General features: G+C 43.6%; 1 protein-coding gene across 1 annotated transcript in view; it reads left to right on the top strand.

Annotated features, from left to right (window-relative positions):
- dhx36 (DEAH (Asp-Glu-Ala-His) box polypeptide 36) overlaps window positions 1-21,123 on the top strand; it is a 95,922-nt gene extending 74,799 nt beyond the window's left edge. The window contains exons 18-25 of the mRNA XM_052018192.1: window positions 1,457-1,630; window positions 2,955-3,041; window positions 3,400-3,483; window positions 7,902-8,001; window positions 8,126-8,216; window positions 12,042-12,162; window positions 15,429-15,581; window positions 19,089-21,123. Coding sequence (XP_051874152.1) covers window positions 1,457-1,630; window positions 2,955-3,041; window positions 3,400-3,483; window positions 7,902-8,001; window positions 8,126-8,216; window positions 12,042-12,162; window positions 15,429-15,581; window positions 19,089-19,262 — 984 coding nt within the window. The 3' untranslated portion in view covers window positions 19,263-21,123. The remainder of the gene's footprint in view (window positions 1-1,456; window positions 1,631-2,954; window positions 3,042-3,399; window positions 3,484-7,901; window positions 8,002-8,125; window positions 8,217-12,041; window positions 12,163-15,428; window positions 15,582-19,088) is intronic.
- Window positions 21,124-21,835: the final 712 nt, after the last annotated feature.

Below are 21,835 nucleotides of genomic sequence, written 5' to 3'. Positions count from 1 at the left end.
TTGCAGGTAGGTGCAGGGTCAAACAAGGTAGATTGTGAGGTCAAGAGTCCATCTCATCGTATAAGGGAACCATTCAATAGTCTTATCACCGTGGGATAGAAGCTGTTCTTGAGCCTGGTCGTATGTGCCGTCAGGCTCCTGTATCTTCTGCCTGATGGGAGAGGAGAGAAGAGAGAATGACCCAGGTGGGTGGGGTCTTTGATTATGCTGGCTGCTTCAAGGCAGCGAGAGGTGTAGATGTAGTGAAAGTATTTCCTTAAGGATAGGCAGCAACATCTTATTGTCCGCCTGCACTGCACTTACTCGATAACTGTAACATTTATTCTCCATTCTGTTATTGTTTTTCTCGGCGGCACGGTAGTGTAGTGGTTAGCGTAACGCTATTACAGCGCCAGCGACCTGGGTTCAATTCCTGCTGCTGTCTGTAAGGATTTTGTACATTCTCCCCGTGTCTGCGTGGGTTTCCTCTGGGTGCTCCAGTTTCCTCCCACGTTCCAAAGACTTACGGGTTAGGAAGTTGTGGGCATGCTATGTTGGCACTGGAAGCATGATAACACTTGTGGGCTGCCCCCCAGCACATTCTCAGTAACGCAAAAAGATGTATTTCACTGTGTGTTTCGATGTACATGTGACTGATAAATAAATATCTCATATCTTGTACCACCTGAATGCACTGTTGTAATGAAATGATCTGTATGGATGGCATGCAAAACAGTTTTTCACTGTACCTCGGTACATGTGACAATAATAAAGCAACTTACCAATTTAATGTCGATGGGAAGTGAGTTCCAGCAGTGATAAAAGGATGTCTGGTGAAGGTCCAGAATGAGAACCTGTACAACCTGGGTGTACTTGCATTACTCTTTTTCCAGTTTTGTATTGTGTGAAGTGCTTTTGAAGAAGCTTAAGTCACTGTGTAGATAGGATGAACTCCTGACCTCACAATATTCCTTTATTGTGGCCCTTGCACCTTGTTGTCTGCCTGCACTGTAACTATAATTCTATAACTGTAGCACTCTCTGTAACTACTCTTTAACTGTAGTCATTCTCTGTAACTGTAGCACTATATTCTGCATTTTTTATTGCTTTTCCCTTGTACTACGAAGTTTTTCACTGTATCATGGTACACGTGACAATAATAAACCAATTCCAATTCCGATACTCTAGCTGCATTGCACAGTACAGAGAGTAGAATGTTTTCCCTTTGACTTGTATGTCTCATTACTGACCTAATATCAATTGTGTGTGTGTGTGTGTGTGTGGGGTGGGGGGGGGGAGCGGTGTGGCAGGAGGAAGCAGGGGCAGCCTTTTGGAAACTCCTGTGCACATTTGTAGGTGGTTATGACCCTAATGGGCAAGTAGCTGGTTCATTTTTATCTCTCCTTTTGTCCTGTATTGTGTGGGGCTTATTTAAGTTAGTAAATTTTTAATTCTTGTCTCTTTCCTTTTCTTTCAGAACGCCTTGGATAGGAACGAAGAGCTCACACCACTTGGGGTCCATTTAGCTCGTCTGCCAGTAGAGCCCCACATTGGGAAAATGATCCTGTTTGGAGCGTTGTTGTGCTGCTTGGATCCTGTACTCACCATTGCAGCCAGTCTCAGTTTCAAGGATCCATTTGTGATCCCATTGGTAAAGTGTCAAAATTATTACCAGAATGATACCTGGGCTGAAACCAAGGGCGGAGACTGGCATTCTCTTGTATGTAGAAGGACTGATTACTCTGCACTGTTTAAGCTTATTAAGGGGATTGATAAAGGTATGGAATGAAATAGTTTCCTTTGGAGGAAGTCCAGAACAAAGGTTGTCCTATCAAGAGAGGCTAGACAGTTAAGGTTTGCGTTCCTTAGAGTTCAGAAGAATGAGGGGTAACCTTATTCAAACATATAATATCCTAACAGGGCCTTGACGGTGGAAGTTGAGATGTTTTCACCAGTGGGAGAGTCAGAAACAAGGGAACATAGCTACAAAATAAGGGGCTACTCATTTAAAACTGATGTACATCAAAACTTCTCTCAGAGGGTAGTGAATCTCTCAAATTCTCTGCCCTCAAGGGTGTTGGAGGCCAGATCGTTTGATCTATTTAAGGTTGCGATAGATAAATGTTTGAAAGATTGAGGAATTGAGGGTGATGGGGAACTGGCATGGAAGAGGCCAGCATAGATCAGCCATGATCATATTGAAGGGTGAGACAGGCTTGAGGGTCCGAGTGGCCTACTCCTGCTCCTATTTTCTTGTGTCTTCTGTTCAAAGAGATGTAACGTTAGAAACTGGGCTGTTCGGCTGTGATATTGGGAAGTACGCCTTCACAAAAAAGGTAATGGAAGTAGAATTGTGTCTCAAAAGTCCATTGATAATGGGGGTCATTTGAAAATTCTAAAGTTGCTTGTTGATGATTTTCACGTTCAACCCGGGCAGTTAGGTAAATGAAGCCAAGGGGGGTAGATTGAATTTGGGTACGGGTCAACCATGCTGTGGATAAGTAATAGAACAGGCTGGAGGGGCCGAATGGCTTTCTGCTCTTGGATGGACTGAGTTTCTACGAAGCTACTTGAAGCAGACTCGGGGCTGATATGTTATTGAAACACTTGAACCACTGTTAGGCTTTCGTACCTCTGTGTATTTCAACTTCATTTCCTTCAGGTCAGGAGGTTGGTCTCTTTCAGGGTTTATTCCCCACCCAATATCACAATGTCCAACTGCTTTGAGGAAATCGAACAGAAAGAAATATATATGCAATATCTTATCACTTGAGACACTGAATTACTTCTGCAGTGCAGTATGAACTGTAGAGGGAAACATTATGTGGATTATTTTCATGGGATCTTTTAGTTTTACATTTTATTGAGGATAATCCTTTCCCTAAGTGAGTTTGGTTGGGACAAGGGGTTTGACGTTGGTTCTGTGGCAAGTAAATGCCTCGTGTCTCACCTTCCTGTTTTGGTGTTGCTGGCAGGGTAAAGAGAAACTGGCAGATGCAAAACGTCGAGAGTTGTCCAAGCAATCCCGTAGTGACCATCTGACTGTAGTCAATGCATTTAAGGTAGGTGGGACAGATGAAAAGCTACAACTATCGGGCTAAAATAGGAACACTAAATGCCGTAGAAACAGGTCAGTCAGCATCTGAAGAGAAAAATAATCATCTGAAGTTTTGATGCTCTGCAACAACTTATTGACTAGCTTTTCCCTTTCTTTTAAAAAAAAATCTAAATTTCTCCTTCCTCTATCTCCCTGCATAGGTTTGATTTTTCCCTGCCATTTTAGTTTAACCTTTTGCATGTTTGTTTTAACTTGGTGAGCTGTATACTTTGAAGCGTTCTTCCTGAAGGTGATCCAGTCGATGCTTGGTGTTGCAACCAATTGGCGTGTGCTGTCTGTTTGATGAGTGCTTCTATTTTCAGGGATGGGAAGAAGCAAAAAGACGAGGTTTCAGGTCAGAGAGGGATTACTGCTGGGAGTACTTCCTTTCTCCAAATAACCTTCAGGTAAATGGACTCTTGAAATAATGAGAGAGTCTCCTCAAAACGGACGTTAAGGGGCTGTTTAATCGAAGTGTGCAATATCTTGAAAAAGGGATAACTGTTTCTGTAGAACCAGAGGACATGGATGTTTAGTCAAAGAACTAGAGGGTTTGTGTTTTTAATGCAGGGTAATCTTGTGATCTGAAAGGGTCATGAAAGTTAATATTAAATATGTTTTCAAAAGGAATTGGATTTATAATTGAAAAGAAAACTGCAGTGCTGTGTGGAAAGAGCTCATAGTGGGGATGTTGCATATTTTTTTCAAGGCAGCCATGGTGGAGCAAATGACCTCTGGTAGTGAGGGAGGGATGATTCTATAGTTCTATTATATTTTCCAAACATTTATACTACTAAAGATACAAAAGAACCATGCGTGTGTGGCTCAGACTTCACAGAATAGTATTGTAAATTGGTTTATTATTGTCACATGTACCGAGGTACAGTGAAAAACTTGTCTTGCATATCGTCCATTCAGAGCATTTCATTACACAGTGCATTGAGGTAGTACAAGGCAAAACGATAACAGAATGCAGAATAAAGGGTTACGGTTACAGAGAAAGTGCAGTGCAGGCAGACAATAAGGTGCAAGGCCATAACGAGGATGGTTGCGAGGTAAAGAGTCCATCTTATCATACTGGGGGCCGTTCAATAGTCTTATAACAGTGGGATAGAAGCTGTCCTTGAGCCTGGTGGTACACGCTTTCAGGCTTTTATATCTTTTTTGGATCACCAAGGTGGAAGTGAACCCTGTCAGTGGGCTGTAACGTTGAAGATATTGCTGGTCACGTTCTGGAGCTGCCTTTCCAAATGTGGAAGCATGTCATCCTTCGCTCCATCTTGTGAACTTGGCTGGAATATACTGGGGCTGATATTTCAGGCCCTCCTCTGATCCACTGTTGGACAGGAACAAAGTGCCTGGGACGTGGAATCTATTCAGATTGAGTTGACCTGATGTCAGTGACCAGGACAGTGGTGGTCTGCACTCACAGTATTTGTCTTATTTTTAAACCTGTTCAGTGGCATGGTGGTTAAGTTACTGCACTACAAGGCCTGGACTTGAATCAGAGTCATACAGCACAGAAACAGACCCTTTGGCCCACTACATCCATGTTGACCATCAGGTACCCAACTATACCAATGCCATTTGTCAGCACTTGGTGTGCAGCTTTCTGTGGTTGCTAATCAAGAAAATGGAGTTCAAACTTGTCATGGCAGTTTTGGAACTTAAATTCGAATAGTTAACCATGGAATGAAGTTCTGACTTTCTCACTGACAGGTGTTACGTACCAGCAACAATAGAAACACAACGAGCCATGTTTAAATGTTAGAATCTATTTATTAATGACTACTTGTAATAATAAAGAAGAAAAAAGACGTTAGATATCAGACATTGACCAAAATAAACCAAAGTGTGTGTGTGGCAAGTTCTCAAACCCAGTCTAGGAACAGTTCTCAAAGTTCAGTTTTGTCAGTCACGAAGCAAGACGATGAGCAAAAGCTTCTGAAAACCCACGTTAGAGTGTAGAGAGAATGAGTTTACGAATTCCACAAGTTCCACGATGGAACCAATACGACACCCCAGTCGCCGAAGATCTCCGTTGCTTTTAGTCAGAAATATCTGCCACTCCGAGGGCACTCGATACGTGGCTGCCCACAGATATACCTGCTTCCCGGTACAGGTTAACGACAAAGTGGATTCCACAGATTACTCCAAAAATCCATGTATGGATTGCAAAGTGGCAGTCACAATGATCGTGCTTCACTCAAAGATGTAGAGACTGGCAGTCAGTGCTACCAACTCTCCCTACCCCCCCCCCCCCCACATCAGTGTCTGCAGTTGCCAGCACCTCAGTGAATCCTCCTTCAGACACCTGCTACATTCCAGTTATAAAAGCTTTTCGCTCCCCCTCGCAACAGTCAGACAAAACCACACGCTACCGCTTAGGCGCCTTAAAAGGGACACTCACCAAGTAGCAACCTGGCTCGTAACACAGGCTAAGTGACAGGCTACCTTATCACTTCAGAAAGGTCCTGACACCAAGTCTTCACACCTGTTGGCGACACGAGAAACTGCAGACGCTGGAATCTGGAGCAACAAACAATCTGGCGGAGGAACTCAGCAGGTCGAGCAGCATCTGTGGGAGGAAAGGAATTTTCGACATTTCAGGTTGAAACCCTGCATGAGGACTGAGTGTGAAGAGTGTGCACTTCTTTATACCAGACATCTCCCCTCTCCACACTCAGTCCTGATGCAGGGTTTCGACCCAAGACGTCGACATTTCCTTTCCTCCCACAGACGCTGAGCTCCTCCTGCAGATTGTTTGCGGCTTCAACCTATTACTCTGCAGGGCACCTGATCTAAGCCCTAGACCATCTCTGGGGTTGGTCCGCAATGGGTTACGGATTTGCATTACTCATTCTCAGGACACCTTGAGGGCTTGTGTTTGATTAAATTACTTTCACATTTAAACACGGTTATTGTCCTTGGAGCTCTGTCCATGGAGAGGCTCGGGTGCAGTTCGATCTGTAGTCGACACTCAATCAAAACATGGCCTAATGGGGTAAGGGAACCAGTCATCAGGTCAGGCTGGGAGAAGTTAGGAGACTGGGGGTGCTGGGGTGGTAGAATGGTCTTGTGCACCCATCTCGCTTTCTGTAATGCATGGTACGGATTTGATGATCTCATTAGCTAAGGTATCAAAGAGCAAAGGCAGGAAAATGAAGTTGAGGTACAAATTGGCACAATCGGTTTGAATAGTAGAACAGACTGAAGGATTGGAACGGTTTCACCAACCTTTCACCTCACATGCCTGCTGATAACCTGGAGAGACAAAGAGACTGCAGGTGCTGGAATCTGGAGCAACAAACAAAATGCTGGGGGAGCTCGAGCCAGATTAAGGGTCTCGACTTGAAACATCGACTGTTCTCCACCACGGTTGCTGCCTGACCCACTGAGTTCCTCCGGCATTTTGTTTGTTCCTGCTGAGAACTTAGCAGTGTGTGGTGGTTGTTACTGAGGGTTTTCCCATTGATCCAGCTGGAATAAAAAGTCTGTATTAGCAATTAAACTACTGGATTTTCATTAAAAAATCTAATCTGGTTCAATAATGTTCCTTGGGAAAGGAAGTCTCATTTACTTATGACATAGCAGGCCATTTGAAAAACACGATGATGCTGGAGGAACTTAGCAGGCCAGGCAGTATCCGTGGAGAAAAGCAGGCGGGTCAACGTTTCGGGTCAGGACCCTTCCTCAGGACTGAAGATAGGAAAAGGGGAAGCCCAATATATAGGAGGGAAAAGCAGAGCAGTGATAGGTGGACAAAAGAGGGGAGGGGAGGTGGGGTGGGCACAAGGTGGTGATAGGTAGATGCAGGTAAGAGATAGTGATAGGCAGGTGCGGGGGAGGAGGGGAGAGCAGATCCACTGGGGATAGGTCAAAGGTATGGAGAAAGAGGAAATAAAAGGATAAAAAAGGAGAGAGAGGCTAGGAAAGGGAAGAAGAGAAGCATGGTAGGGGGGTGGGAATTACTTAAAGTGGGAGAATTCAATGTGCGGAGCCGTTAGGCTGCAAGCTTCCAAGATGGGTGTATGCTGGTTCTTGGCACTGTCCCATTCTCCCACTTATTTCCCCATGATCTATTCTCTCTGAAATGCCCATCATCTCCGCCCTGATCGTCCTGTCACGCACTTGTGGGGGGGAGGCAACGTACGGTGGCTAATCAGCCCACCTACTTGCAGCCCCTTTTCAGTCTAGCCCATATGTGACTTCTAGCCCAAAGTGGTACAGCACGGAAACAGGCCCTTCAGCCCAATGTATCCATGCCGGCCTTTGTACCCATCTACACTAACCCCACTTGGCCACATTAGGACTGTGGGAGTGATATTATCTGCTCCCTGCTTCATTCCAGTGGGGCAGATGTAAAATGACAGCAATGTCCACAGCCTGTGAGCAAGTAAATTATCGTCAGTTTACCGGCCAGAGATTTGTAATATTGAATGATAGGAAAATAGGGGGCTACGTGGGAGGGAAGGGTTAGATAGATGTTAGAGCAGGATACAATATGGAGAGAGATATAATTTGGATAGGTATATGAAGGAAAGAGGCCTGGAGGGTTATGGACCGAGTGCAGGTCAATGGGACTAGTGGAATAAAGTTTCAGCACAGACTAGAAGGGCCGAATGGCCTGTTTTCTGTGCTGTAGTGTTCTGTGGTTCTATAATATCAGCACAACATTGTGGGCTGAAGGGCCTGTACTGTGCTGTAGTGTTCTATGTTCTAAATGGTAATTGAGGGTTCTCAGTATTGTGGGTGGGGGTCGCTTTCAGCATGGTGATTAAAAAGTATTTTTGGAAGTAACCTGTGGCTTACTTCATCACTATAGATGCTTCACAACATGAAAGGACAGTTTGCTGAGCACCTGCTGGTGGCTGGCTTTGTGAGCAGCAAGAATCCCAAAGACCCCAAGGCGAACATAAACTCAGGTAACGAATGGAAGGAAAGCCCATCAAAATGTCAGCGGGGATCAAGGGATGTTGTCCGTGTTTCTCCTCTTGTGTCTCGCCACCCTGTCTCCCTTTCAAGTGAATATCTGTTCTCTTTTGACAGACAACGAGAAGCTAATTAAAGCTGTGGTCTGTGCGGGCTTGTATCCCAAGGTGGCAAAAATCCGGCCGAGTTTCAGCAAGAAGCGGAAAATGTGAGAGGATTCGCTTTTCCACGTCATCTCATTATATTAACCCAGGTCATAAGTGTGAGATAGTCCATAATAAGTCAGAATCAGGTTTATTATTACTGACCTATGATGTGAAGCAGTACAGCGCAAACTAAGTAGTGAGATAAAAAGGAATAATGAGGTAGTGTTCATGGTTCATGGACCGTTCAGAAATCTGATGGCGGAGGGGAAGAAGCTGTTCCTGAGTCATTGAGTGTGGGTCTTCAGGCTCCTGTACCACCTCCCCGATGGTCATAACGAGAAGAGGCAATGTCCTGGATGGTGAGAGTCCTTAGTGATGGATGCTGCCTTCTTGCATCCCGCCTCTTGAAGATGCCTTTGAGGGTGGGGAGGGTTTTGCAAGGGGAGTTTAGGAGATTGCTGTTACCTGTTGAGTAGTGGGGATACAGAACCTGCCTTCACCAACAGTAGCTCAACGGACTGGTTTTGATTGAAGGAAAGCTAGATTAGCCTTGTGGGGTTTGCATGTTCCTCTGTGTGAGGTTTGCAGGCTTGCACATTGTCCCTGTGATGTGTGGATTTCTCCCAGGTGCTCCAGTCTCCTCCCGCATCCCAAGGACATGTAGGTTGGTGGGCTAATTGGTCTAGTGTGTAGATGAGTGGTAGAATCTGGGAAAAAGTCTCCGACTGTCCACTCGATCTATGTCTCTTATCATCTTGTACACCTCTATCAAGTCATCTTTCATCCTCCTCCTCTTCAAAGAGAAAAGCCCTAACTCACTCAACCTGTCCTTATAAGACATGCCCTCCAATCCAGGCAGCATCATGATAAATCTCCTCTGCATCCTCTCTAAAGCTTCCACATCCTTCCTATAATGAGGCGACTAGATCTGAGCACAATACTACCAAGTGCGGTCTAACCAGAGTTCGAAAGCGCTGCAATATTACCTCGCCGCTCTTGAACTCTACCCCGACTAATGAAGGCCAACACACCATACGCCTTCTTAACAACCCTATCGACCTACGTGGAAACCTTGAGGGATCTATGGACGTGGACCCCAAGATCCCTCTGTTCCTCCACACTGCTAAGAGTCCTACCATTAACCTTATATTCTGCCTTCAAATTCAATCTTCCGAAGTGTATCATTTCACACTTTTCCGTGTTGAACTCCTTCTGCCACTTCTCAGCCCAGCTCTGCATCCTATCAATGTCCTGTTGTAACCTACAGCAACCTTCTACACTATCCACAACACCACCAACCTTTGTGTCATCAACAAACTTACTAACCCACTCTCTCACATCCTCATCCAAGTCATAAAAATCTCAAAGAGCAGGGGTCCCAGAACAGATCCCCGCGGAACATCACTGGTCGCGATCACTGGTCACTGACCTCCAGGCAGAATATGCTCCATCTATCACCACCTTCTGTCTTCTATGGGTGAGCCAATTCTGAATCCACACAGCCAAGCTTCCCTTAGCTCACTCAACCTTTCCTCATAGAACATGTTGTCTAATCCAGGCAGCATCCTGATAAATCTCCTCTGCACCCTCTCTAAAGCTTCCACATCCTTCCTATAAATAGGTTTAAAGTACCGTAGATGGGTATCTAATGGACGACAGGGCCTGGTTGGCTGAAGGACCCATTTCTGTGTTGTATGACTCTGAACCTAAAAATAGAATGCTTAGACCTGTTGAATGAATGGCCAGTTGTGTAAGTTGGTAAATTGGTTTATTATTGTCAAGTGTACCAAGGTACAGTGAAAAACTTGTCTTGCATGCCATTCATACAGATCATGTCATTACAATAGTGCATTGAGGTAGTACAAGGTAAAACAATAACAGAATGCAGAATAAAGTGTCACATCTTCAGATAAAGTGCAGTACAGGCAGACAATAAAGGTGCAATGTCATAACGTGGTAGATTGTGAGGTCAAGAGTCCATCTTATCATACTCGACAAACGTTCAATAGTCTTATAACAGTGGGATAGAAGCTGTCCTTGAGCTTGGTGGTACATGCATTCAGGCTTTTGTATCTTCTGCCTGATGAGAGGGGGGAGAAGAGAGAATGTCCAGGGTGGGTGGAATCTTTGATTATGTTGGCTGCTTTACAGAGGCAGCGAGAAGTATAGACTGAGTCCATGGAGGTGAGGCTGGTTTCCGTGATGCGCTGGGCTGTGTCCACAACTCTCTGTAGTTTCTTGCGGTCACGGGCAGAGCAGTTGCCATACCAAGCCATGATGCATTCAGAGAGGATGCTTTCTATGTTGCATTGATAAAAAATTGGTGGGGATCGAAGGGGACATGCCAGATTTCTTTAGCCTCCTGAGGAAGTAGAGGTGCTGGTGAGCTTTCTTGGCTGTGTCATCTACATGGTTGGATCAGGACATGCCATTGGTGACAGTGCTTGTTGGTGGTACTGGCATGTAAGGGGTGAGATGTCTGTCAGTAAAGCAGTGCGGTGATCGATTTATTATCATCCTATCAAATTTCTGACCTTGTCTTCCTCTTGCAATTGCATTATCCATGAAAATAAGCACTAGTAGCTGAATACATTACAAGATCAGGACAAAAATAAGTTACATAACTAATGTAAATTACACTCTCACGTGCAAAAATAAACATGACAACACTTGCGCAAGACTGAGAGAGAGGAAAGAAAAATATAGTCCGAGGTAGTGTTAAGTTCTTCCAGCAGTTGGTAGCTCTAGAACCTGGCATCTGCAGTCTCTTGTGTTTCCATGATACCATTTACTTCGCTTGTTTCATTCTGGGTAGGATGTTTGATCCAGTTCCTCCTCTTTTTGAAGGTGATAGCGGATACCTTTGGGTAGGAAAAGAGGAAAAAGTCCTAAGACAGCTTTGGTAATTTTCAGTGGGGTTTCTCCTGTGTGCTCACCATAACCTTGGGACTGGGGTTTAAAGAGAGGAATCGACTTCTGGAAAGGGGACGGTGTACATGCACCTGTCTACATCAATGGTGCTGAGGTCGAGAGGGTTGAGACCTTCAAGTTCCTGGGAGTGAACATCACCAATAGCCTGTCCTGGTCCAACCACGTAGATGTCACGGCCAAGAAAACTCACCAGTGCCTCTACTTCTTCAGGAGGCTAAAGAAATTTGGCATGTTCCCTTTGACACTCACCAACTTTTATCGATGCATCATAGAAAGCATCCTATCTGGATGCATCACGGCTTGGTACGGCAACTGCTCTGCCCGGGACCACAAAAGAAAACTGCAGAGAGTTGTGGACACAGCCCAGCACATCACGAAACCAGTCTCCCCTCCATCAACTCTGTCTACACTTCTCGCTGCCTCGGTAAAGCAGCCAACATAATGAAAGACCCCACCCACCTGGGTCATTCTCTCTTCTCTCCCATCAGGCAGAATATACAGGAGCCTGAGGGCACATACCACCAGGTTCAAGGACAGCTTCTATCCCACTGTGATAAGACTATTGAACGGTTCCCTTGTATGATGAGATTGATTCTTGACCCTCACAATCCCTTGTTATCCTTATTGTTTACTTGCACTGCACTTCCTCTGTAGCTGTAACACTTTACTCTTTATTCTGTTATTGTTTTTACTCTGTACTACCTGAATGTATCTGCACTGTAATGAATTGATCTGTACGATCGGTATGCAAGACAAGTTTTTCACTGTCCCCTGGTACAAGTGACAATAATATACCAATACCAACGAGAACAACATGGTTTATGATTCTTCTGCTGAAAATCAGTGGAGATTTTCCCATTAGCGGAGGTCCACGCACCCCTACTTCTTTAGGGACCCTAACTGGACTCGCTGTCTCAACGGCTGGAGCCTCATGGCCCTGTGTTGTGCACTTTCAGGGTAAAAGTCTTCACCAAGTCAGACGGACGAGTCAACATTCACCCAAAATCAGTGAATGCGGAGGAAGGGGAATTTCAGCACAGCTGGCTGATCTACCACTTGAAGATGCGTACAAGCAGTGTGAGTATTCATATGAGAGTCATTGGCTGTCTGGTTTGTTTGCTGCCTGTAGCCTTGGTGTGCTTCTACACCCCTTTTGTTACACCAGAAATCTCAAGTACGCTTATTTTAGAACATAGAATACTACAGAACAGTACAGGCCCTTTGTACCGACATTTTATCCCGCTCTAAGATATATCTAACCCTTCCCTCCCACATAGCCCTCCATTTCTCTATCATTCATGTGTCTGTCTAATAGTCTCTTAAATGTCCCTCATGTATCTGCCCCCACAACCTCTGCCAGCAGTGCGTTCCACGCACCCACCACCCTCTGTGTAAAAATAAAACAACTTACCCCTGACATCCCCCTTATACCTTCCTCCAATCACCTTAAAATTATGGCCCCTCGTGTTAGCCATTGTTGCACTGGGAAAAAGTCTCTGACTGTCCACTCGATTTTGGAGCTGGACTTTGGATTCTGAGCATCTGGTTTTTCCATGTTATTTTAACTGACAGAGAATTACAGTGCAATCACTGTGTAGCCCCGTGCAAGGTCTGTGTTATAAAATTACCTCAAATGGTTTTTGTGAAATATTCACTGTCCCAAGATACGTTTTATAGGATTCATCTGGCGTATTGTAGACAGGAGGATTGCTTTGGGAAGCATCACTGCAGCAAGCTCCTGTGGGAGTTGGTTGATGGATCGTACATACCATTCACTTCCTAGTAGCCCCTGGCTGCTTTGATGGTCTTGAGCTGATGAATGGTAGAGGTTTAACAATTGTTAAATTGAAGTATTTTAAGGGTTTGATATTGGTCTTGACCACCGGTCAAAACATCCAATATTAAGTTGACAAACTGCCTGATTCTATTTGATGTCCACAGAATTTTTTTAAAAAAGGGCAATGTGTAAAACAGGCTATTTCCCACTGAGGGTTTTGCACTACAACCCTGCCCCTCCCCTCCCTTTTCCCATTTTATTTTATCCAATTATTTGGAAAAGAATGCTGAAGTAAACCACTGGGGCCAGAATTTCAGAATTGATGGTGCTGTCTTGAGTGGGGCAAGGCTGATCACTTGTATTTTTATTACTAATTATTAGGAATATTGGAACTGAACTAGGTCACTTAGTTCCAGGAGTCTGTTCACTCTTTCATTGGGATAATGACTCATTATGTGCTCGTCACTCTCTCCTCCAATTTAAAGTGGTCCATAGAGCTCACTTCTCTAAAGATAAACTATCCCGGTTTTATTCCGATATATCTCCTTATTGTGATAAATGCAATAACGGAGTGGCTTCCTTAATTCACATGTTTTGGACGTGTCAGAGTCTTAAAAAATATTGGACAGAGGGCTTTCATACTTTTTCTGTACATTTTAAACTTAATCCTTTGACTGCACTATTTGGGATTGTTGGAGAAAAAGATATAACTTTGAAGGCTTCTGATTTACATATTCTGGCTTTTATTTCTCTTATAGCCAGGAGAGCTGTGTTGCTTAAATGGAAGGAAGCTACTCCACCTACGCATGTTCAATGGTTATGGGATGTTATGTCATACTTGAATCTAGAGAAGATTTGCTGTTCAGTTTTTGAATCTAACCTAGACTTTCAAACCCTGTGGGGACCCTTTTTGAATTATTTTCAAAATCTCTGATTTGGGGCCTAAAGCGCAGATATTGGCTGACGCTGTTATGTTTTTTAAGGTTTTTCCTTGCTGTTTCTTCTATCTAACAGCTTCGGGTTTTGGTAGTGGGGGTAGATTTTTTTTTGTAATAAAATATTTCAATTTTTTCTTTCCTTATTAACTAACTACTATATGTGATTATTGATTTAGAGTATTGTAATCCTAAGTATGACTTATTACAATGTATTCAGTAGTATTTTTACTTTCTTTTTTGATGCATGTACTCTTTTTTTTCATGGATTTAATAAAAAATATTGTAAAGAGGGATAATGACTAACTTTGGACCAAGCACTGTCCGTCTCCCATAACGATCAGTCTCTGGTTTAAGGTTAACTTACTTTGCAGCGTGTTCCAAGCTCCTACCATGCTACGTATGTATCAGTGATGCTTCCCAAATTCAGCCTTGAAAAGGCCTGGCTTTAAATTTTTGTCATCCCAGCCTTCCATCCAGCAGATGTTGTTTCCCTCTTTCTGCCCATTAACTTCCCCTTAAAATCTGGAAATCTTTGATTCAAACTCCCTTTAACTTTATAAATTCTAAGGACTGAAGCCACAGTTTACGTAATTTGCATTTGGAATTTAATCCTTGGAATCCCATATCATTCTGGTTACATCTCATCCAAGACTTTCCTTGCTATACTCCAGGTCTGGGCTGATTATTGAATGATGCAGATTTCTGGGACCCAGACATATTTTCACTAAATTTTCTCCTATCGCCAGAACGCTGCTACATATGACCAGAGTATACTCTGTTCTATCCAGCTCAGCACCTCTTGAGTATTTACATAGCAATTGGACATTGATAGAGTTTCTGCAGCACTGCAACCCCAGATGGTCATTTTTCTTTAGAATTTGATCAGAGTCTTGGTGTCATTTTGATAAATACTTCGCACTGCATCCAAGTTAAATATATTCTTCCTTGTGGCACTGTAAGGTCTGGTCTAATGAGGTCTTTGTTTGACTTTGGTTAACATTGACTTCCTCGGACCCAGCAGGCATATTTCTCCTGGATTTTTTCTCTGTCCTTGCCAGGTCACAATGTTATATTTAAGACCAGAATATGTTTCCTTCTCCCCATCTCAGCTCCTCTGGAATATTGACATTTGATGACGCAGTATAGATGGAGTTCCCGTAAAAATATTGCTGACATGCTTGGTGTTTTGATTGTTTGCATGGACTGGTACAGCACAGGAACAGGCCCTTCGGCCCACAATGTTGTGCCGAACTAATTAAAGTAGTAGTGAAATTCCTAACTAAACTAATCCCTTCTGCCTACACAATGTCCATATCCCTCCTGCACATTCATGTCCCCATCTAAGAGCCTCTTAAACCTCTTTATTGTATTTACTTGCACTTTACTGCTTGCTTGATTTGTTTTTGCTGCTTACTTGCACTTTTGCAGGTAACATTTGTTTACCTGCTCTGCACTTTCTCTGTAACCCTAACGCTACACTATATTCTGAATTCTGTTTTCTTCTTACTACCTCGATGTACTTGTGTATGGCATGATCTGCCTGGATGGCACGCAGAACAAATGTTTTCCACTGTATCTCCTCCGTACATGTGACAATAATAAACCGATACCAATTTATTGCTTTACAGATCTACCTATATGATTGCACTGAGGTGTCCCCTTATTCCCTCCTTTTCTTTGGAGGTGATATTTCAATACAGAAGGAGCAGGACCAAGAAACCATTGCTGTCGATGAATGGATTGTATTCCAGTCACCATCCAGAATAGCTCATTTAGTGAAGGTAAAATGTGTTGTGTTGCCAATAGTTTGAGGTTCAAACTAAACTGTCTTCACTGATATGCTCTTTATTTCCAGGTTGATAGTTAATTTAATTTGTATGTCTGGAAGACTAGGTATTATAGAGTGTTACAGCACTGAAACAGGCCCTTCAGCCCAACTGGTCCATGCCTGTCCAAACTAATCCCATTTACCCCTGCTTGGTTCATATCCCTCCAAACTTTTCCTATCCAGGTACCTGTCCGACTGTCTTTCAAAAGTTCCTGCCTCAACCACTTCCTCTGGCAGCTCATTCCATATGTGGACCACCCTTTATGTAAAAAAAAAAGTTGCCCCTCAAATTCCTACTAAATCTTTCCCCTCTCACCTTAAACCTATGCCGATTCCTCAACTCTGGGAAAAAGACTGAGTGCATTCACCCTATCTATGCTCGTCATGATTTTGTACACCTCTATAAGATCACCTCTCATTCTCCAACGCAACAAGGAAAAATGTTCTGACCTGTCCAAACTCTCCCTATAACTCGGTCCCTCGAGTCCTGGCAACATCCTTTTCTGCACTCCCTACTGTTTAATAACATCTTTCCTACAACATTCTTAATTTGAATATACAGGGGTTCCCTGGGATACGGATCCTGACTTACAACGATCTGACTCTACGCAAATTCTCCCTTGAATTTTTCAAGATAGTAATAAAGTATTTTATGGTGTTCATTAATGACTGTGCACAGTATATATTCCATTAGTTGTGCAAATGAACATTATAATCTACTGTTAGAGTTCTAGAGCTCTAATTTGTTTCAAAAAGAGTCCCTCTTCAGTGAAATTTGGGAAGTTTTCACATAAATACCATAAAAGAGTTTCCAAGTTCAAGGGAACCAGTAAAAAGTACACAGATTTAAGACCACAATAAAAAGAAGGTGGTCATTAATAAATTTGGCAGGGAATTTGGGTCCCAATTCACTCCAGAGAATGGTTGGAATGTGGAACCCACTACCACAGGGTGAATATCAGAAGATGCACATAAGGGATAAATATCTGATGGGGAAAGGAATAGATGATTATGCAGTTAGGTTGGGCTGAAGACTGGAAGGTGGTGTGTGGCTGAGTGACCTCTGCTGTAAGTTACAAGCAGGTTGGGCTTGGAAGATGGAAGATCCATCAGGTTTCTGCCTCCTATTTATAGGCTGTGGTTACTGCTGGGAAGTGCTTGTGTTCTGGGCATAGTGTGAGAATTGAATATGGCTTCAAATCCCTCAGTTAAACAGTTATTAATCAAGGGTTGGTAACTTGAGCACAGCACTTGGTGGGTAACTGGTGCCTGGGAAGTCGAAGCTCAGAGGGGAGGAGGCAAAGAAGAACGGGGGAAGAATCCTCTGAATGAAAACTGCACAGACCACATGCTGCACTCAGAATGAACAGGTATGTTATGTTCCAGCATGGTAGTGTAGTGGTTAGCGTAACGCTATTACAGTGCCAGCGACCTGGGTTCAATTCCCGCTGCTGTCTGTAAGGATTCTGTACGTTCTCCCCGTGTCTGCATGGGTTTCTTCCGGGTGCTCCGGTTTCCTCCCACATTCCAAAGACGTACAGGTTAGGAAGTTGTGGGCATGCTATGTTGGCACTGGAAAAGTGGCGACACGTGCGGGCTGCCCCCAGCACGTTCTCAGTAACACAAAAAGATGCATTTCGCTGTGTGTTTTGATGTACATGTGACTAATAAATAAATATCAAATAAAGCAGCTGTTGAGTGAATTGGTGGGTTAATTGGCCACTGTAAGTTGCCCCTAGTTGTGTAGGTGAGTGGTAGACACAGGTGGCACAAGAGACTGCAGATCCTGGAATCTGGAACATCAAACAAAGTGCTGGAGGAACTCGGCGGGTCAGGCAGCATCTGTGGAGGGGTTGAGTCCAGATGAAGGCTCTCAACACGAAATGTTGACTGTCCGTTTCCCTCAGCAAATGCTGCCTGACCCGCTGAGTTCCTCCAGCATTTTGTTTGTTGCAGGTGACTGGTAGAGGCCGGGGAGTTAATGGGAATTTGAGGAGAATATGATGGGATTGGTGAAGGATGAATGCAACTGGGAGCTTGCTGGTCAGCAACACTCTGAAGATCTTGGACTGTTGTAGATACCCATCTGCTTCACTGTGTCCCTTGGAAGGAAATCTGCTTTTCTTACCCAGTCTAACCCATATTTGAATGTGGTTGCAAGAAACTGCAGATAGTTGTGGACACAGCTCAGCACATCTTGGAAACCAGTCTCCCCTCCGTGGACTCTGTCTACTCTTCTCGCTGCTAACATAATCAAAGACCCCACCCACCCCGGACATTCTCTCTTCTCCCCTCTCCCATCGGGCAGAAGAATCAAAAGCCTGAAAGCACGTACCACCAGGCTTAAGGACAGCTTCTTACCCCGCTGTTATAAGACTATTGAACAGTCCCCTAGTACAATAAGATGGACTCTCGACCTCACAATCTACCTCATTATGGCCTTGCACCTTATTGTCTCTGTAACTGTAACACTTTATTCTGCATTATATTAGTTTTCCCTTGTACGACCTCAATGCACTGCTGCAACAAAATAATCTGTATGGATGGCATGCAAAACAACGTTTTTCACTGTACCTCAATCTATATGACAATAATAAACCAATTTGCCAATTTAATTAGCGTTGGACAGCAAATGGTAGCATTGCAAATAATGTTGACACCTTAAACAAATAAAACAAAAACTTCCAACAATAGGGTGGTCAGTAAAAAAAAATTAGACCTCAAATAGTAATACCAGATCAATTCCAGTATCTGTAGATTACCTTTTGGGGATCAAGGCTATTAAGGGATATGGGCTAAAGATTTATAGATGGGCTGCAGTGAGGTTGCTTGGTAGACAAGGCGCAAGATTTATCCCTGAAGCAGGTGAAACAATGAGAAACAAAAACACACTGTACAAATGAGCAGTAATGTCCTTCATTTGACAGCAGAGTATCAGGTGGGCTAACTTGTGCTTGTCACAACTATAGCTTTCCAAATTGATTACAATCTGTGGGCTGTCAGCCCTCTGAATGAATGTTTCAGCCAGTCACTGACTCACATAGAACCTTTGCTGTGTTACTTTGCACTTTGTATTTCTGGTAAAGTTTACAGTTGGTGGCTGGAATTGCAGTGACTGAACTAGCCAGATTCTGTTGTTATTTGTATGGGATAGTGCTAGTTTTGCCAGTGCTTTGAGGAATTGAATTGCATATTTTTTATGTGATTGGATTGCTAATGAATTGAGAATGGAGCAGAGTTCAAAGTTGGTGCCATTGGAGTGGGGGGGTTTTCCAGTGCTTTGAGGTATTGAGTTGCATTTTATTGATGTAAAGACTAAAAGCTGCCTTCTGGCACTTTGTTCCTGAAATGTAATTGTAGGATTATCCAAAGATCTCCAGGTAAAGTTATGGCACATGTTGTAGCTTGGATTGTTTAACATGCACTCTGTATTCATGCTGAAGTCTGTCTCTCATCGCAGGACCTGAAGAAGGAACTGGATGCCCTCCTGCAAGAGAAGATTAAGAAGCCCCGGCCGGTGGATTGGAATAATCGCTCGAAAGACTGCGCTGTCTTGTCAGCGATCATAGACTTGATAACCACACAAGATAACACAAGCGCAAAGAACTACACGCCTCGATTCCAGAGCTACTGAAGCTGTGATCCCTGTGTATGGATCCTCGGCAGGTCGAGAGGTTGAGCCTGAAAAAGCATTTCATAGCTCACAAGTGCTGAGTTGTTTTGTGTCATTAACCCCTTTTTGGCTATCTTGAATAGATGTTTGGAAAATATGCCCGGAGGTCTCATTGGTAAGACTACGATGGCCTGTAACCATAGAATAAAATACCTGGCATGTTAAGAAGTCTAATTACATTCTAGTGTAGTATAGGGGACATTAAGGTGGGGGAGGTTTTGATTGAGAAGAGTGCAGTGGCAGGTGATTTCACTGCATCATCACTGGAATGCAGACACAAGATGCTGTGCTTTCCCATTCGAAGGAGAATCTGAAAGCGTTGCCACCCCTTCAAAGCAAAGCTGAGGTTGGTCTTCACTTTCAGAATAGAGCCAGTGGATATAACAGCATCAGAACCAAGGCAAGGCATAGTACTGTGTAGGCATTTACAGAACCTGACCAAAAATCATAATCCAGAACGTCAACGCATTTGTACAGATGTGGGCAGACTTGTTGAGTTTATTCCATCTGTACTTTCATTGTTGTTTCTTTGCCATTTACATATTTTTGTCTTTTTGATTTTAGATCATTCAGAAATGGTTCAGCAGACTTTATTGTTGATTTATCTCAGAGCAAGTTCTACATTGCTTACCTTCTTTGGAAACAAAAGTGCAGAGGCTCAGCTTTTTTCCCCCACTGCTAATAGACATCCATTGGACCTATAATCCCAGTGCAACACCTTGTGTGCAACTATCTTGAAGGACTGCTGGACCCTCCTGTACTGTAGAGAAATGTCCACTGTGGGGCCCCTCTTTGATCTCCATTTTGTGTCATCAGCAGAAACCATGGGGGGAATCATTTTAACCTAATTTGCTGGTTAAACTGTAGGGAATGGATAGGTGGTTTTGCACCCTGACTTGAGGGGGAAATCAGTGTGTGCTAAGGGGAGGTTAAGCAGCATTTTATTCAATCTGGTCAGTTTTCTGATGGACAAGGTTCTTTCTGGGGGGAACTGTTGAGAATGTGGGTCATATAACAAAATGGGTTCAATGTAGGATAACTATAAGTGGGTGCTTGATAGTCAATGCAGACTCAGAGACACAGAAGACCTTTCTCAGTGTTATATGATGCTGACTTGCCTGATATAAGTGGCTCCTTTTTGGTCTGTGACCCTAAAGGGAAGAATAATATACCAATACCAATTAGAAGCTTAACCCCTCAAACCTGTTTTACCATTCAACGTAGTGACAGTCAATCAGTGACCCAACATGTGCCCACCTTTATCCCATAGCCCTTGTTCTCTGGGAATCCACTCAATACCAATTTTTGTATCAATTGTAAATTCGCAGAAAAGGGTTCCAGACTTGCTCCATGCTTCACTCTTGTAAGACCTAGCTCTGATTCTGCGACTGGCCTTGCCTTACATCCTCTGTATGATAGTTTACATCTCTTCACCCAGTCAGTTTCCCTTAATATCATAAAGTATGATTAAATTGTAGTGGATAGGATGGTTTTGTATAATTTTGCAATGCAGTTAAACTCTTGAGTACTATAAAAAGTTAATTACTTTTCACTTAGATTGGGATGTGTAAAAGTTATATTGTTGTCTTTTAAGTTGCCTTGCTACAACAGGACTTGGCTTGCCATTGGCTGCAGACACTCTGTCTAGTCTAGATCATCGTGGTTCCACCTGGTGTTTCAGTGGGCCAATATTGCAAGAGTGTGTCTTGTGGAGTTTGGCCACAACATATCCTGAGCATGGGGTCAACGCCATTGGAGGCCAGTGCACATATATCGTCACAGTACTGAAGCTTGCAATCTTGTTCGTTTGTGTAGTTTGACTATTGGGTGGGGGGGGGGGGGGTGGGGGGGTGGGGGGGGGGTGGGGGGGGGGGGGTGGGGGGAAATACCAGGGGATGTATTGTAGAAGATGCATTCACTTGCTTGTGGTTCTTTTAGATACCAAAAGGAAAGCAGAGTTCTGACGCTCTGGTCAACATAGCAGTGACACCAAAGCAAGGTTTAATTTGCTGGTTGTCTCAATACCATTTGTGGGATCTCATTGTGCAAAATAGCTGCTGAATCAATCCACATACCGGTAACTTTTAAAACGTTTAATGATTCAAGTATTTAGGATTGTTTCTAAGAAACGAAGGGCGTTTCTTGTAAACGAGCTGACATTTATGGACCACCTCTCAGTGAATATGTTGAGCTTGATGGGGTGGTTTTCAAGCCTTCTGATTGAGGGCTGATTAGGATCCCATTCCCTATGCAATCACGTTAAACATCTCGATGTAGTTCTGCTTCACCCCAGCATCACGACAGGCCACGTAGGCAGTCAGAGAAGTAGTAGGTGTTGATGTAAAAGTGATATTTGGCTCGGTAGACAGCCATTGTAAACAGAAACTAACCACAGTATCAACCCCCTAGCAAATGCCTGCTACGGTTAGCCAAGTATACGTAATGTCAGTTAACTATCTGCTTCAAAGAAGGACTAGGGTAGATATTCCAAGCTTCGGACCCTCCCCCTTGTCTCAATCATTTGGTGACACAGG

This window comes from Pristis pectinata, chromosome 6, assembly GCF_009764475.1.
Source record: "Pristis pectinata isolate sPriPec2 chromosome 6, sPriPec2.1.pri, whole genome shotgun sequence".
NCBI lineage: Eukaryota > Metazoa > Chordata > Chondrichthyes > Rhinopristiformes > Pristidae > Pristis > Pristis pectinata.
The sequence above is the reverse complement of the archived record's forward strand: the minus strand, read 5'-3'. Positions and strand labels throughout refer to the sequence as shown.